At 42.9% G+C, this 14,959-nt stretch overlaps 1 protein-coding gene across 1 annotated transcript in view; it reads right to left on the reverse strand.

The window, feature by feature from the left end:
- The window catches only part of LOC306794280 (uncharacterized protein), a gene marked incomplete at both ends in the record, with an annotated part of 83,969 nt that overhangs the window by 5,903 nt on the left and 63,107 nt on the right, over positions 1–14,959 (reverse strand). The window contains 3 exons of the mRNA XM_079292321.1: positions 8,867–8,921; positions 9,203–9,349; positions 9,987–10,019. Of these exons, the coding sequence (XP_079148447.1) occupies positions 8,867–8,921; positions 9,203–9,349; positions 9,987–10,019 (235 nt within the window). The remainder of the gene's footprint in view (positions 1–8,866; positions 8,922–9,202; positions 9,350–9,986; positions 10,020–14,959) is intronic.

The following is a 14,959-nucleotide window of genomic DNA, read 5'->3' on the forward strand; positions in this document are numbered from 1 at the left end:
TGAGTTATGAGGACCATCCTGGTTCAGTGGGACATTACCAATACACACACACACACACACAAACATGGCAAGACCCTGAGTTATGAGGACCATCCTGGTTCAGTGGGACATTACCAATACACACACAAACATGGCAAGACCCTGAGTTATGAGGACCATCCTATAGATAGATAGATAGATATGGCAACCCACCTGACATAACAGACAACGTGCTGTCTGACACGCCCACCACAGAAGAACAACATTCTACTCTGGTGAGGCACATGTGTTCTGGGAGGCGCACTACGCTAAACTAGTTACCAGTAAAACCAACAGCAGCACACCCACTTCAACCTCTTCCCGCAGTGTTTAGGCAGCTACTCCCTACCGATTCAAACAGGGCTAAAGCAATCGCCACGGCGATTGTTATATTTATAGCCGCAGATACGAGACCCTAATCTGGACTGGAACACCAGACTGTACCAACATGCTTAATGTTATTGAGCCCCGTGACACTACTCATTCACGAGCCCATTTCGCCAGACCATAATTCCTGATTTGTTAAAGAAAACAAAAGTCCAAACAGAGAATCAAATGTCCGAGGCTCCCGCTGTTCCTCTAACAACAGACGGCCGGACGTCACGGACTACACAAAGCTACCTGACTGTAACGACACATTACCTCACTACTGAATGGGAGATGAAGAGCCATGTTCTTCAGACACGCCCCCTCGAGTCTCACCAGCGAGGCATTTCTGCTTATTTGCTGTATTGAAAATGTACCGAACCTAACCATGGCACCACTGTATTGTATTGAAATGAGAATTTCGTGAACTGTATACCCCTAATACACACACATAAACTCAAACAAACCCCTCCCATTAAACTAGAATTACCTCTTCACAGTTGTATGCATCCATCAACCAGTCATGTTACAAATGACATCTATGTAGGTTTAAATGTTAACATTTCACACGCACATTTTTTGTATTCATTCGTGTGATATTGTCATAATTAGCAAATGAAGACTTTTTGTCTGGTCAGTGACCTTTGACCATCAAAATCTAATAATTTCATCCTTGAGTTCAAATGGACGTTTGCATAAGAATGGTAGAGACGGACAACATTTGAATTGCATATATTCAATATTTATTCTGAAAGGTTGCTTTTACTTTAAAATTGTGACGACTTTTTTGTTTGTTGTTTGTTTAGAATAAGTATAAAATGGTATCAGCAACAGGGTAATGGAGGAAATAAAATCAAAAGCTAGATCAGAATGCCTTTAAATGAAAATACATTTATTGTGATGTACATGACTTTAAACATTGAGAATGTACAAGATTTCTGTCGTAAATAAAAGAAAAATGCTACATTTAAAACGCACTGCGACGAAACAGAGAAACGCACTGCTGCGAAACGCACTGCAAGCGACACAGTAACCGGCACTGCAAGCAGCGCAGTGAAACGCACTGCAAACAACGCAGTGAAACTTACTGCAAGCGGTGCAGTGTACAGTGAAACGCACTGCAAACGATGCAGCGAAACGCACTGCAAATGACGCAGTGCAATGCAAACGCAGTAAAACACACTGCAAACAACGCAGTTAAACGCACTGCAAACTGCCCCATTAACCGGCACCGCAACAGAAACAGACGCAGTAAACGGCGCTACAAACTGTGCTGCAACAGGTGCAGTAATGCAACAGATGCACTAAACTCTACGGTTAATGGATATTCATGTTACATTATTCCTTTTGTAAGTCAGGCCCCTGTTCCTCACAAAATCTCGGATGTTTTGAACAGTTCTGTCTTTCAAAACATGGTCTTGAGCATTCTTACATTGCTCACACTCAACTTCGTAGCAAGGTGTCCCTTTGAAATGTGTATTCTAAAGTGTTTCATGACAGATGAAACTTCTACCTTGCTCCACGGCTTTTTGGAAGATCTTCTTCAGACATCTGCCAATCACAAGAACATATTTTCCTTGATTAGATTATAATAAAGACAATCATAAGTTTAGTCGAGATTTACAACATTCTTGGAATAACTTTTGATGCACTCAAATGTAGCATTTGTGGGTTATCGAGTATATTATTTATCAAAGTTACATATACTTAAGTTCAATTAAAATGAGTATAAAAACAGCATTATGTCACCACTGTACCGATAGTATTCGGTAAATAAACTTTACATAACTCCTGCTTAAGGCTGTAACATAGTACACTTAAAATATATATTTGAAACATTCGAAATTGTACAAAAACTTTTCTCTTTAGGACTGACTCTCTACACTGTTATTTTTGCAAGTGTGCAGGTCGGACTTGTGAGTTCTGGCATCTTTGAACTATCTGCATTGGTTGCCAGGGCAATGTGTTTTTCTAGAAATAGAACCAAAACTAAAATGCAGAATGAGGCGCATCGTCTTTTCCTCCGCACAACAGTACAATGTAGTAGTGGTACAGAAGAACCTATCACAGTAGACAAAGCCATAAGTCTTTATGCAGGCCCACTTAAGCATCAACAGGACCACATACATTGAATTGCTAAAAAAATAATAATTAAGAAATCCATCCATAGCATTATTATATTTACCTTCGGAGTTGGTGGCCTCATCCTGGGTCAAATCAATCTTCTTTTTTCTCCCTAAAACAACAAAAAACAACTTGATTTCTATACCATAACTCCAATTTTAACAATCCAAATACTTGAAGTTTCTAAGCATCAAGAAATCTGAACTTTTGTCCTCACAAAGCAGGTCCATGCTGTGCCCATCCCCCGAAACACAAGTGATGCCATTTACTGACCGGGATGGCTAATTCATGTTTGACAAGTTATCTGCAGTTCTTCCGCATTATTATTATTTACACTGTTTTATATTGTAGTTTATATAATTTTACACATTTCTTATTTCCATATATGTTATTTATTGTTGTAGTATATTGCACATTTCTTTTTTCTATTTTCTTATAATTTGTCTTTGTGTACTTTTCTATTCTAAATGGGCAAAACTGTATCGATGAAACCCAAATTCTCCCCGGGAATCACTTTAGTAAATTCTATTCTGATTAAATACCTACTGCCACTTTCACTGTTAGCATGCGGTGTGCACTGCAGACATAAAATACATCCCATCCCAGGAAGTAGGCGGATGTGTCATGGAGGTGTTGTTTCCCCCCATTCTAGCCAAACAGCATGCGACTGCGATATTACAAAAAGGAACTTACCATTTCTTTTTCTGACGAGAATGGAACTCCTTTCTTGGGTTCAGGATAAGACGGTTCTTTACAAGGTGCCTAAGATTGTACAGAGAAAATATATGCTGTTGTCATGTAACTTCTGGAGAAGTTTGAGGAAGACTTGTGTGAAGGCAGAGGCGTTGCAGTTATAAAGGTGTCTACATTTACAGTGGATCAGCTAGCCTACAGAGTACTCTAGTCTTATACACAATGACAACAGAAAACTGAGAAAAATAAGTTACACCTCTGATAGCAATCTATCAAGACCTTCCTTCAAATAGCGCAAATTATGTATGCAAGTCATTTGTTGTAGTTGTAACAGTAATGAAAGTATGTCCAGCCTTGAATTGTGTACGTAAGGCCTGAGCCTAGTCAATGCTTAAAAGCTAACATGAAACCAACTTGTTTGACCAGTGTGTGAAGAAATATGATGGTCCTCATAAGAACAGGTGTCCTCACAAAGCAGGTCCATGCTGTGCCCATCCCCCGACACACAAGTGATGCTATTTACTGACCGGGATGGTTAATTCATGTTTGACAAGTTATCTGCTGTCCTCACAAGACACTGTGACCAGACATCATTTTACTTTACCATGTTTTCTAAAACATTCGACCAGCTTCTGTTTGACCCAAAGAGTGGAGACATATATGGTACAGGTAAAACAGCCCGGTACTACAGTCTTCCCCCAGCCACCCACATGTAACGTCTTGCCAGTGTGTGAAAGAAGAATACATTCCAACTTACGTTCTCATTCACTGGTGTGAAGGGAGTTGCACAAGGTGTATTCAAAGCATCACTTGATTCACCACAGAATTCCTGTGAATGAGTCAAAAATAGGCACACTCTTAGAAAATATAAAAACAGCAGCGATTCATTTACATTCAGCAATCAAAGTTCTACAACACTGGCCATTTGTCTGGCTGAAATTCTGCTTACTAGCCAGCAAGGAAGGATGGAACATAAAAGATCACTGATGAATCCTATACACGGAGACAAAATAACCTGAGACAAATACCTTCAACTTATGAGAGAAATCTATCAAGACCTTCCTTCATATTCAATAAATACCACAAATTATGTATGAAAGTATGTCCTGCCTTGAATAGTGTACGTAAGGCCTGAGCCTAGTCAATGCTTAAAAGCTAACATGAAACCAACTTGTTTGACCAGTGTGTGAAGAAATATGATGGTCCTCATAAGAACAGGTGTCCTCACAAAGCAGGTCCATAACTCTATAAAAAGAAATCCATTTCAGTAAATCAACAAGCAGCTAACTTACCAATAGTGTGTTCCATTCCAGATGAAATCAAACACACAGGGATTATTTGTGTCATCTACACCTGTAGTTCGTGACAGAATTCCACGGTACTCCATCACAAAACTGGATGGTGCAATGTATTCCCGTGTAAAAACACCTCTCCCTAAAATAGCAAGGAAAGAATTAACTATTTGTTCGGCAATTAACGCTACTCGTGGCTTATCTTCTGAATGAAATAAATCCTGCAAAAACATGGAATGTAGGTCGCAAATTCTTAACAAAGTTAACCACACAATGGCTTTATCTGGGTGGGCCGCCCACAGTTATTTGTGCCCTGCAGGTACATTTGGAGTACAGATTTTACATTTGCTTGATCAGCACAGATCTTTATACAATAAGCTCTACACTTGCATGTATTTGTGTTTGTTAACAGCAGTGGTGGGCTGTCAGGGCCTTCAAAGCCTTCTCTGCTGGCCTAAACAGAATCACAAAGTTATCGCTATTTTATAATTTAAAACATTTTCATAAATACACTACATGTATTCTAATTTATCAACATATTTTCCCATTATCTTATGTTCTCATTGCACCGCTACTGTCTTCCTCAGTTGCTCTGCTTCCAGTGCAGCTTGTTTTAAGTAGAGCTTTCATCCAATCAGCGTTCACCTCTGTGTCTCTAGGTAGAAGACTAGGCCTGCAGACTCTCACTTGAATCTCTTTGCAGTTTAAGTGAATGGGGACGATATTGTTGATTGTCATCGTGTTCAACCAATCAGATCTTTAGTTTGACATGTTGGGCGTATTCTTTGACGTGTCAGAGCTGCTAGCTGGCCTACAAGTACGTGATTGGTCAGTGGGCTAGCGTGACGTGTTGGGCGGTGACAATCCCAAAATCTGCTGCCTCTGTGAGCAGACATCTTCAGCCTCAAACGCATTAAAACGTATTCAAGAAATACAACTGGGAGACTCCACTGTCTTCACTGGCGTCCATGAACGGAGAAGGACTTCTTACTGGAACTAAAACACACGGATGTACTGAACAACCGTGAGATTAAACTCTTTAACAAAGAAAGGAGGATGCACTTTGTCTTTAGATAGTGAACAGCAGCTCTGCTAAGTTAAATGAGTTTGTTTTTACATCTGCAGTAGCTTTAATATGCTTGTTTATATATTATTATTTTTACAACTTGTTTTTATGAAGATGGATTTTTGTTTGGTTTTATATGCGATAGGAATTATTGTTACGTCCAATGTTGCTCTGGGGACATATTTAGCCAGTGCTGGCAACTTGCCGACTTTCTCGCTAAATCCGGCGACTTTCCAAACCCTCATGGCTTTTTTTTGCCAAAAGCTACTTGCGACAAATCTAGCGACTTTTTCTGGTGTTATTGGAGACTTTTCTGGTGTTTTGACTGTGACGTTAAAGCTCGTACATTCTGCACTGTCCTGAATGAGCAGCGGGGGTGTTGCCATGAACCCTTCCGCCGCCCAAAAGCACTCATAGGCGGGTACTGTCATATACGGTAGTCTAATGCGCATATACTGGGGTTGATACGGGAGTTCCAGATGGATGTAAAGTGAGACACGGTGATCCATTAAAACCAGCTGAGCAAACTAAGAAGCCTCTATTGCATTGATTTACATGGTGTCAGAAGTGAAAGCGGAGACATGACAAAGTTCAATCCCCCGACAAACTTTTCCTTCGATAAGCCAGGAGAATGGCCGGAGTAGAAGCAGCGTTTTGTGAGATTCAGAACCGCCACCAAGCTGGACAAAGAAGATGGTGCCGTGCAGGTGAACAGCCTGATATACGCTATGGGAAGCGAGTCGGAGAACATCTTCCGTTTGTTTGCATTTCCCGAAGATGGACATAAGAGATGATTTTGTTCGGGTGCTTGGAAAGTTCAATGAGTACTTTGTGCCGAGAAGGAATGTAATACACGAACGTGCATGTTTCCATCTGCGCGTGCAAATACCGGGAGAGAAAGCTGAGACTTTTATCAGGGCTTTGTACGAACTAGCGGAGCATTGTGAATTCGGCGCTCGCAGAGATGAGAATATCCGTGACTGAATCGTCGTATTCTCTGCAGTTAGTGTATTTACAGGTGTTGAGCTTCATTTTAACATAATAATAATAATAATAATAATAACTTTAATTTATATAGCGCCTTTCAGGAGACCCAAGGCCGCTTTACAAGAGTAACAGTTTAGACACAAACAGTTTAGACAAACAGTCAGAAAAACAGAACAAGTGAACATGAAACAAATAATAACCGTAGCTGTGTTTCAGCTGCAGGACAGCAGTGAAGGCCCAGGTATAAAATGCACGGCCCGCCACTGGTTAATAGTAACTTGTCAATTGACAACATGTACAAAACTGCGAGTTAACTATGATGTCAGTGGTGTCCAAACAATATGAGATGAAAGACTTACCTTTAAATGTGTCAATGAATTTTCCTTCCAGAAAAGATTAGTCTCTGGCCAGAAAGATGTGGTCCATGGCATCCCGATCAGGAGTCTTTGTTCTCCTTCTCGCCGCCATCTTTGCTGCAATAATTTCCAGAGAACATGCTGAGTCTGCAGTACTAAACCAATCTGTATTTATAGTGAGGATAGCAATAATTAAATTAGGTTTCAAAGTTGGATAATTAACAGGGGCATATTGTTTGATACAAACTTCCTGAAAAACAAAGTTGCACAGATCACCTTTTAATAATAATAATAATAATAATAATATATGTGAAGAGACTGTCTGATCACATGTCCATGTTAATTATTCCTCACAATAATTATGAATGCTCTGGCTGACGAACGTCACCGGGCTTAAGTCATATCAGCTGTCACTAATTAAGACGTCTTATTTCTAATGGATATTATTTTTAATACTTAATATTTTGGTTACTCTGTTACTTTACTTGTTGGTGTGTCTTGCTGCTGTAACATACAAATGTCCCCCTGGGGATGAATAAAGTACCTATCTATCTAAATCCGACTCGCTAGCTTCTAAGCTAATTTTAACATTACCTCCAATGGGGAAATGCTAACCGCGACTAGCATTAGCGAATATATCGGTAATAACTGTTGCTCGTCGTAGCTCGGAAAAGCATTTACAGCTAACTGGCTTGGCCAGTTGCTGCTAGCACAACGAGCTCCAATAACAGCTGATTCCTCCGCAGACTTTTACAGTGCAGTAAAAGTTTGCGGTGGAATCAGCTGAACATTAAGCCGGATTGATTCCACCTGGTGCAGAGCCGGTCCAGGCTCACGAGGAAGTGGAGACGTTTGTTTTACAAAGCAACGAAAAGACAGCCCTTCACTAAATGCATTTAGTTGTTAATACATCGTTAAAACTTTCACTTACCAGTTCGGCAAAGTTAATTCCAAGTCCGTATTAGCCCACAAAAGACGTCCATCGAATCCAGACTCATTTCTTCAGCGTCAGGGCGAAACCTGACCGCAGGTTCAGAAGCCAATCACTGACCAGCATCTCCCTGAGTGACTTCGAGAACAGCCAATCACTGATCAGAGTGTGTGATTGACTTCGAGTACAGCCAATGACCAGTCTGCCTAATACTAGCCAATGATTGACGACACACTGATACACATTCGCGGGAAAATAAAAAAATAAAAAGAAATGTGGAAATCTAAATTATACACTGGGCGCACACACTGGCATACACTAGAATTCTGGTGAAACCGAGTTGTTGAGACATGCGGAGAAAATGCGGGAGGACGTTAGTTACGTGTTGATAAGTGCCTCTACAGTGCGCGACTTGTGAGGACATGGACTTTGTCCTCACAAGTCCAGCATGTCCTCACAAAGTAAGTATGTAAACAGGTGAAAAGCCCTCACAATCCGCACACACACACACACACACACACACACACACACACACACACACACACACACACACACACACACACACACACACACACACACACACACACACACACACACACACACACACACACACACACACACAGCTTTATAGTTAGATGCGATTCCGCCATCCTCTTGCATCATTGTTGGGAGCAGCAGTGATCATTGCAGACAGAGTAAATGGAGGCATGTAAAAATGGAACGCTCCATAGTTTTGTTTTGGTGTAAGGCTAAAAACTACAAAGACGGATGTATTTACATTTGCATTCTTGTCAACAAAGGTAAATAACTGAATATACCATTTTATGTTGCGCTACTCTTCACAGAGAGACTAATTACTTCAATTGTTCACCAGATATCCTGATTTAAACCTAGTTCATTATAACCAGTGTGACTCGATCAAAGGAATCATGTGAAATGTGCTACACTACATCAGAGACAGCTGTAGCTGGCAGCATTTGGTGTGTGCTGGGAGGGAGTTACAGACCAGGGCTTAAAACAAACAAATACTTACTACGCAGAACATCAGTGCAGAGCTTTAGAAGATATTCATCTGAGGGAGGCTTGCCCTGCAACACACAGTTACACTTTGATTCAGCTGAATCCACTGTGGGACTGGGAAAACAGGCTCAACCTGTGATTGAGTGTGCCTGCAGATTTACAGGATCTTCTCAACGCTTCATTCTCTGACTTCACATTGCCCACCCACACTGACAGCAACGCTCCCATTAATCCCGAACATAACTGCCCCAATCCAGGCAGGAAATCACTGACGGCTTCCTTAAGCCCATTTGTCTTTTCTTTTTCTTTTATTCGCTCAGAGGAGATGGTCAGGAGCAGGTTCACTCACAGGTTTCCCAGGATATCCCGGTTGACCTGGTTGGCCCGGCAATCCGTCATGACCAGGAAATCCCCTGTGACCAACAGTACCCGTGTGGCCCATGTCCCCTTTCTTTCCTTCGGGCCCCCTGTGGCCTGAGTCGCCCGTCATTCCTGTCTGAAGATACAGAAGGGAGGAAAATAACTCTGATTTGGCTATTCGTCCATTTTACAACTTTCAGGACCGAATAACTTAAATAAGGGCTTTTCAAGTGTTCGCACTGGGAGGTTAATTTACTATTTCAAAAAAATACCTGCTGATGGAAACTCATTATTTCTCAAAAGACTAAATATTTCAAGTGAGAAGTCTGTCGTGGGACAATAGAAAGCTTTACAGGTGTAGCAACAGTAACTAAGTAGTGGGCGGGATTAACAGGTGGTCTTATATACCAATGAAATCTATACACAGCATTTCAAAGGGTTTTGTTCATCATCAAAACCCATGCTAATACAGTGTGGACCTTTATCAGATGATATCCTACAAATGTTATCGCACAACTGAGGGAGGCTATATCTCCATACATTGTGATTCTGCAGACAGTACAGTGTTTGATATTTCAGATGTGTGCGCCTTTAGAAAAGAGGCCTTTTGTGATGTATAGTTTTGCCCGGGGGGCCAGATTTCCGCAGGCCTGGAGGTATTGGCTCTGGAAGTCTTCTATAGCAGCAGTGCAGGCTTGACAGGGCCTCTCACTGCACTTCCGAATAAGACAGAATGGATTATATCTAATACTGCAAAGTCTAATTTGACAAACCTCTCCTTTCCTTCCCATGGGCCCCACTTCGCCCTGATGGAAGAAAGAAAAGAGAGGAGTAAGGGGGGGGGGGGGGGAGAAGAGGGGGAAATGGAGAGAGTCAGTTAGAAACTTCAGCTTACATATCAAAGGCTGAGTTAGTATGTCAGAGGAGCTCGCTGCTCTGCATTGCTGGTGCAGAACCGTTCTCTTTTCTGTCAAAACCGGTGGCTCACAAAATATTTTAGATAGGTCATTGTAATGCATTCCCTAAAGCCTTTTTGTTTTTGCTAAAAAAAGCTCTGGGTGTGTTCTGCTTCCTCTAAAATGCTTCCTCTTTTCCATCCTCACGCTCTTCTTTACTGGTAAGTGATTTCAACCACCTGGTGCTGTAGGAAACAAATGAACCGTTGTTCTCTCAGTCAGCTTTGGGACAACTTTGTCCAACGATATGCATGAGTATCATCGGGGATTGCTTCTTAAAGCATTGTGATGCCCACAGCACAGAAACTGTTCTGGAGCACCTTTGTAGCCGGATGGTTACAGCGCCTACCACCTGCCAACATCCCTGTTTCTGTCCTACTTTGGGACCTCTGTTGCATGCCATACCCCTCCTCTCTTTTCCAGTCTCCCATTAAAAAAAAAAAAAAAAAAAAGACATTCTGCTCCGCCCAGCTAGCATGCTTGAAGGCCCTATTCACACATACAGTCTCAGGGAGATACAACAGGATGCTTTTAATCGCATCACCCCCCACTACTCAAAAACTCAAAAGAAGCTGAGTGGTGCTAAAGGTTCAGCTTTAAATGTCCTCTGATGCACATTAGAGACAACCTGGCGACATCTGATCGCAGCAATTTTCATACCGAGACATGAACACAGAAAACGAGGCACGGAGACACCGCTTTAGTGGCAGCGTCACACAATAACCTGCCCTTTGGAGCTTAATATGCAAATCACATGCTCAACATAAACACAGCTGCAAGCTTAAGGCTCTTGAGAGGTTCACATGTAAATGCACTGTGAAGTTAAATACCCACACTGATAACCATAAAGCAGTAATGAAGCTCAATTTAAAGAAGCGATTCCGTCTGTATTTAACTCGATACCATGCTTCGATGTGATGGAGGACTCCTGTGCTAACTTTAGTCCGACCCAGATTGATCATCTTGTCGACAGTGTTACAAGCTCACTGAGAAGGACACTAGACTCTAAGACAAACAAGACTCTAGAACAAAGGAGATTCGCTCCATGGTATAACCCTGAAACCCGCAAATTAAAGCAAACATCGCGAAAACTTGAAAGAACATGGTGTTCCACTAACTTGGAAGAATCTCGGTTACTCTGGCGAGACAGTCTTAAGACATATAAGAAGGCCCTCCGTAATGCCAGAGCAGCATCGTTAATAGAGAAAAATAAGAACAACCCCAGGTTCCTCTTCAGCACTGTAGCCAGGCTGACAGAGAGTCACAGCTCTGTTGTGCCGAGTATCCCTGTAGACCTCAGTAGCAATGACTTCATGAACTTCTTTAATGATAAGATTATAATTATTAGAGAGAACATTAATAATCTCCTGCCCTCGACCGATCTTTCCACAAATAGAGTAACCTTAGAAACAGCTTTAAACCCTGATATATGTTTAGATGGCTTTACTCCCATTGACCTTGACAAACTGACTTCAACAATTTTTACGTCTAAACCTTCCACCTGTCTCTTAGACCCTATACCGACTAGGCTGCTTAAAGAAGTGCTATTAGCACAACTTTATTAGATATCATCAACCTGTCTTTAGTAACAGGTCATGTACCACAGTCCTTTAAAGTAGCTGTGATTAAACCTCTTCTTAAGAAGCCCACTCTGGATCCAGAGGTGTTGGCCAACTATAGACCTATCTCTAACCTTCCCTTCCTCTCTAAGATCCTTGAGAAAGCAGTTGCAAATCAGTTGTGTGACTTTCTGTGTAACAATAGTTTATTTGAGGATTTTCAGTCAGGATTTAGAAAGCATCATAGCACAGAGACAGCTCTGGTAAAAATAACTAATGACCTTCTAATCGCATCAGACAAAGGACTCGTCTCTGTTCTTGTCCTGTTAGACCTTAGTGCTGCGTTCGACACTATAGACCACTACATCCTGTTGCAGAGACTGGAACATTATATTGGCATCAAAGGAACCGCACTGAACTGGTTTGGATCCTATTTATCGGATCAATCTCAGTTTGATTATGTAAATGATGAAGCCTCAATGAGGACCAACGTCAGTTATGGAGTTCCACAAGGTTCTGTGCTTGGACCAATCTTGTTCACCTTATATATGCTTCCTTTAGGCAATATTATCAGAAAACACTCTATAACCTTTCATTGTTGTGCAGATGACACTCAATTATATATATCGATCAAACCAGATGAAACCAACCAGCTTGCTAAATTGCAAGCGTGTCTTAAGGACATAACCTGGATGACCTGCAACTTCCTGATGTTAAACTCAGACAAAACTGAAGTTATTCTACTAGGCCCAGAACACCTCCGAAATCAGTTCTCTAATGATATAGTTTCTCTAGATGGTATTGCGCTGGCATCCAGCAGCACCGTCAAGAATCTTGGAGTTACCTTTGATCAAGATTTGTCTTTCTAGGACCTATTTCTAGGTCCTATTTCTAGGACTGCCTTTTTTCACCTACGTAATATTTCAAAAATCAGGCACATGCTGTCTCAAAGCGATGCAGAGAAATTAATTCATGCTTTTGTTACCTCTAGACTAGATTACTGCAATTCCTTATTTTCAGGCTGCTCTAATAAGTCTCTTAAATCTCTCCAGCTGATCCAGAATGCTGCAGCTCGTGTACTAACAAGAACGAAGAGGAGAGATCATAACGTCCACCAAGACGTCCACCTGCTCCCTGGACCCCATGCCTACAGCCCTGGTCAAGGACTGCTTACCCACCCTCTGCCCCTACATGGTGGACATCATCAACGCTTCTTTGGCATCTGGTATTGTCCCTACCAGCTTCAAAACTGCCTCAGTCACCCCCATCCTCAAAAAGCCTGGCCTGGACATTGATGACCTCCACAACCACCGGCCGATCTCCAACCTCCCCTTCCTCAGTAAGACTCTGGAAAGAGTAGTCGCCGGCCAACTCCATCTCCACATGTCCAACCATGAGCTCTATGAGCCCCTCCAATCCGGCTTCAGACTCCAACACAGCACGGAGACCGCCCTCATTAAGATCATCAACGATCTCCTCATTGCTGCTGACTCTGGCCGCCTCAGCATCCTCATCCTCCTGGACCTCTCTGCAGCATTTGACACTGTCTCCCATACCATCCTCCTCAACCGCCTATCTGACCTTCTAGGGGTCACTGGCACCGCCCTCTCCTGGTTTTCATCCTACCTCCATAACAGGGAACAGTTTGTTTCCATCAACGGCTCTATTTCCCCCCTAGCCCCAGTCAATCATGGCGTGCCCCAAGGCTCTGTGCTTGGCCCCCTCCTCTTCACCATCTACATGCTCCCCCTCTGCAAGATCATCCGCCATCACGGACTGAACTTCCACTGCTATGCTGATGACACTCAAATCTATCTCAGTACTACTCCATCCTCCCAGTTCCCCCCTCAGTCCCTTGTCAACTGCCTGCATGAAATAAAAACCTGGATGTCATCAAATCTCCTCAAACTCAACACCAAGAAGACAGAGCTCATGGTTGTGGCACCCAAGGCGCTGCTCCGGAAGGTTGGTGACTTCATCCTCGAGGTTGACGGCTGCTCCATCTCCCCATCTCCTGAAGTCCGCAACCTGGGTGTCATCCTGGACTCCACCCTTTCCTTCGAGTCCCACATCAAGTCCGTCACCAAAACTGCCTTTTTCCATCTCCGGAACATTGCCAGACTCCGACCGTCACTCTCAGAGTCTGTTGCTGAAACCCTGGTCCATGCATTTGTCACCTCCCGCTTGGACTACTGCAATGGTGTCCTGTTCGGGGTACCCAACAAAACCCTGGACAGGCTCCAGTATGTACAAAACTCTGCCACCAGGGTTCTCACGCACACAAAGCCCTGGCAGCACATCACCCCCACCCTCATCAACCTCCACTGGCTCCCGGTCAAGTCCCGCATCTCATACAAGATCCTCCTCCTCACCTACAAGTCCCTCCATGCCCTTGCCCCCCAGTACCTATCGGACCTCCTCCGCCCACATGCCCCTCCCCGGAACCTGCGGTCTTCAGACTCTGGCCTGCTTGCCACCACCCGCACCAAACTGCGAACCTTCGGGGACAGAGCTTTCAGTGTGGCAGCCCCCACCCTCTGGAACTCTCTCCCTGCGGTGATCCGCAACATCTCCACTCTGGACGCCTTCAAAAGGGCCCTCAAGTCCCATCTGTTCGCCAAGGCTTTCGGCCCCTAGTTTACTTGTTCTGTTTTTCTGACTGTTTGTCTAAACTGTTTTTGTCTAAACTGTTACTCTTGTAAAGTGGCCTTGGGTCCCCTGAAAGGCGCTATATAAATTAAAGTTATTATTATTATTATTATTATATTACTCCTGTATTAGCTTCTCTGCACTGGCTCCCTGTAACATCTAGAATAGAATTTAAAATCCTTTTATTTACCTACAAAGCCCGAATTGGTCAGGCTCCATCATATCTTAAAGAGCTTATAGTACCATACTGCCCTACTAGAGAGCTGCGCTCCAGTGATTCAGGGTTACTTGTGGTTCATAGAGTCTTAAAAAGTAGGATGGGAGCCAGAGCCTTCAGTTATCAAGCTCCTCTTCTGTGGAACCATCTTCCCGTTTCAGTCCGGGGGGCAGACACACTCACCACATTTAAGAGTAGGCTTAAGACTTTCCTCTTTGATAGTGCTTATAGTTAGGGCTGGCTCTGGCTTGCCTTGGACCGGCCCATGGACAAACTGGTATCGGCAAAAACTACAGGGGGACTTCCTACACTGAGCACCTCTCTCCTCCTCTTCTTCACCTCCGTCTGTATGCATTGATGTCCCA

Source organism: Melanostigma gelatinosum, assembly GCF_949748355.1.
Source record: "Melanostigma gelatinosum genome assembly, chromosome: 20".
In the NCBI taxonomy this organism is placed as follows: Eukaryota; Metazoa; Chordata; class Actinopteri; order Perciformes; family Zoarcidae; genus Melanostigma; species Melanostigma gelatinosum.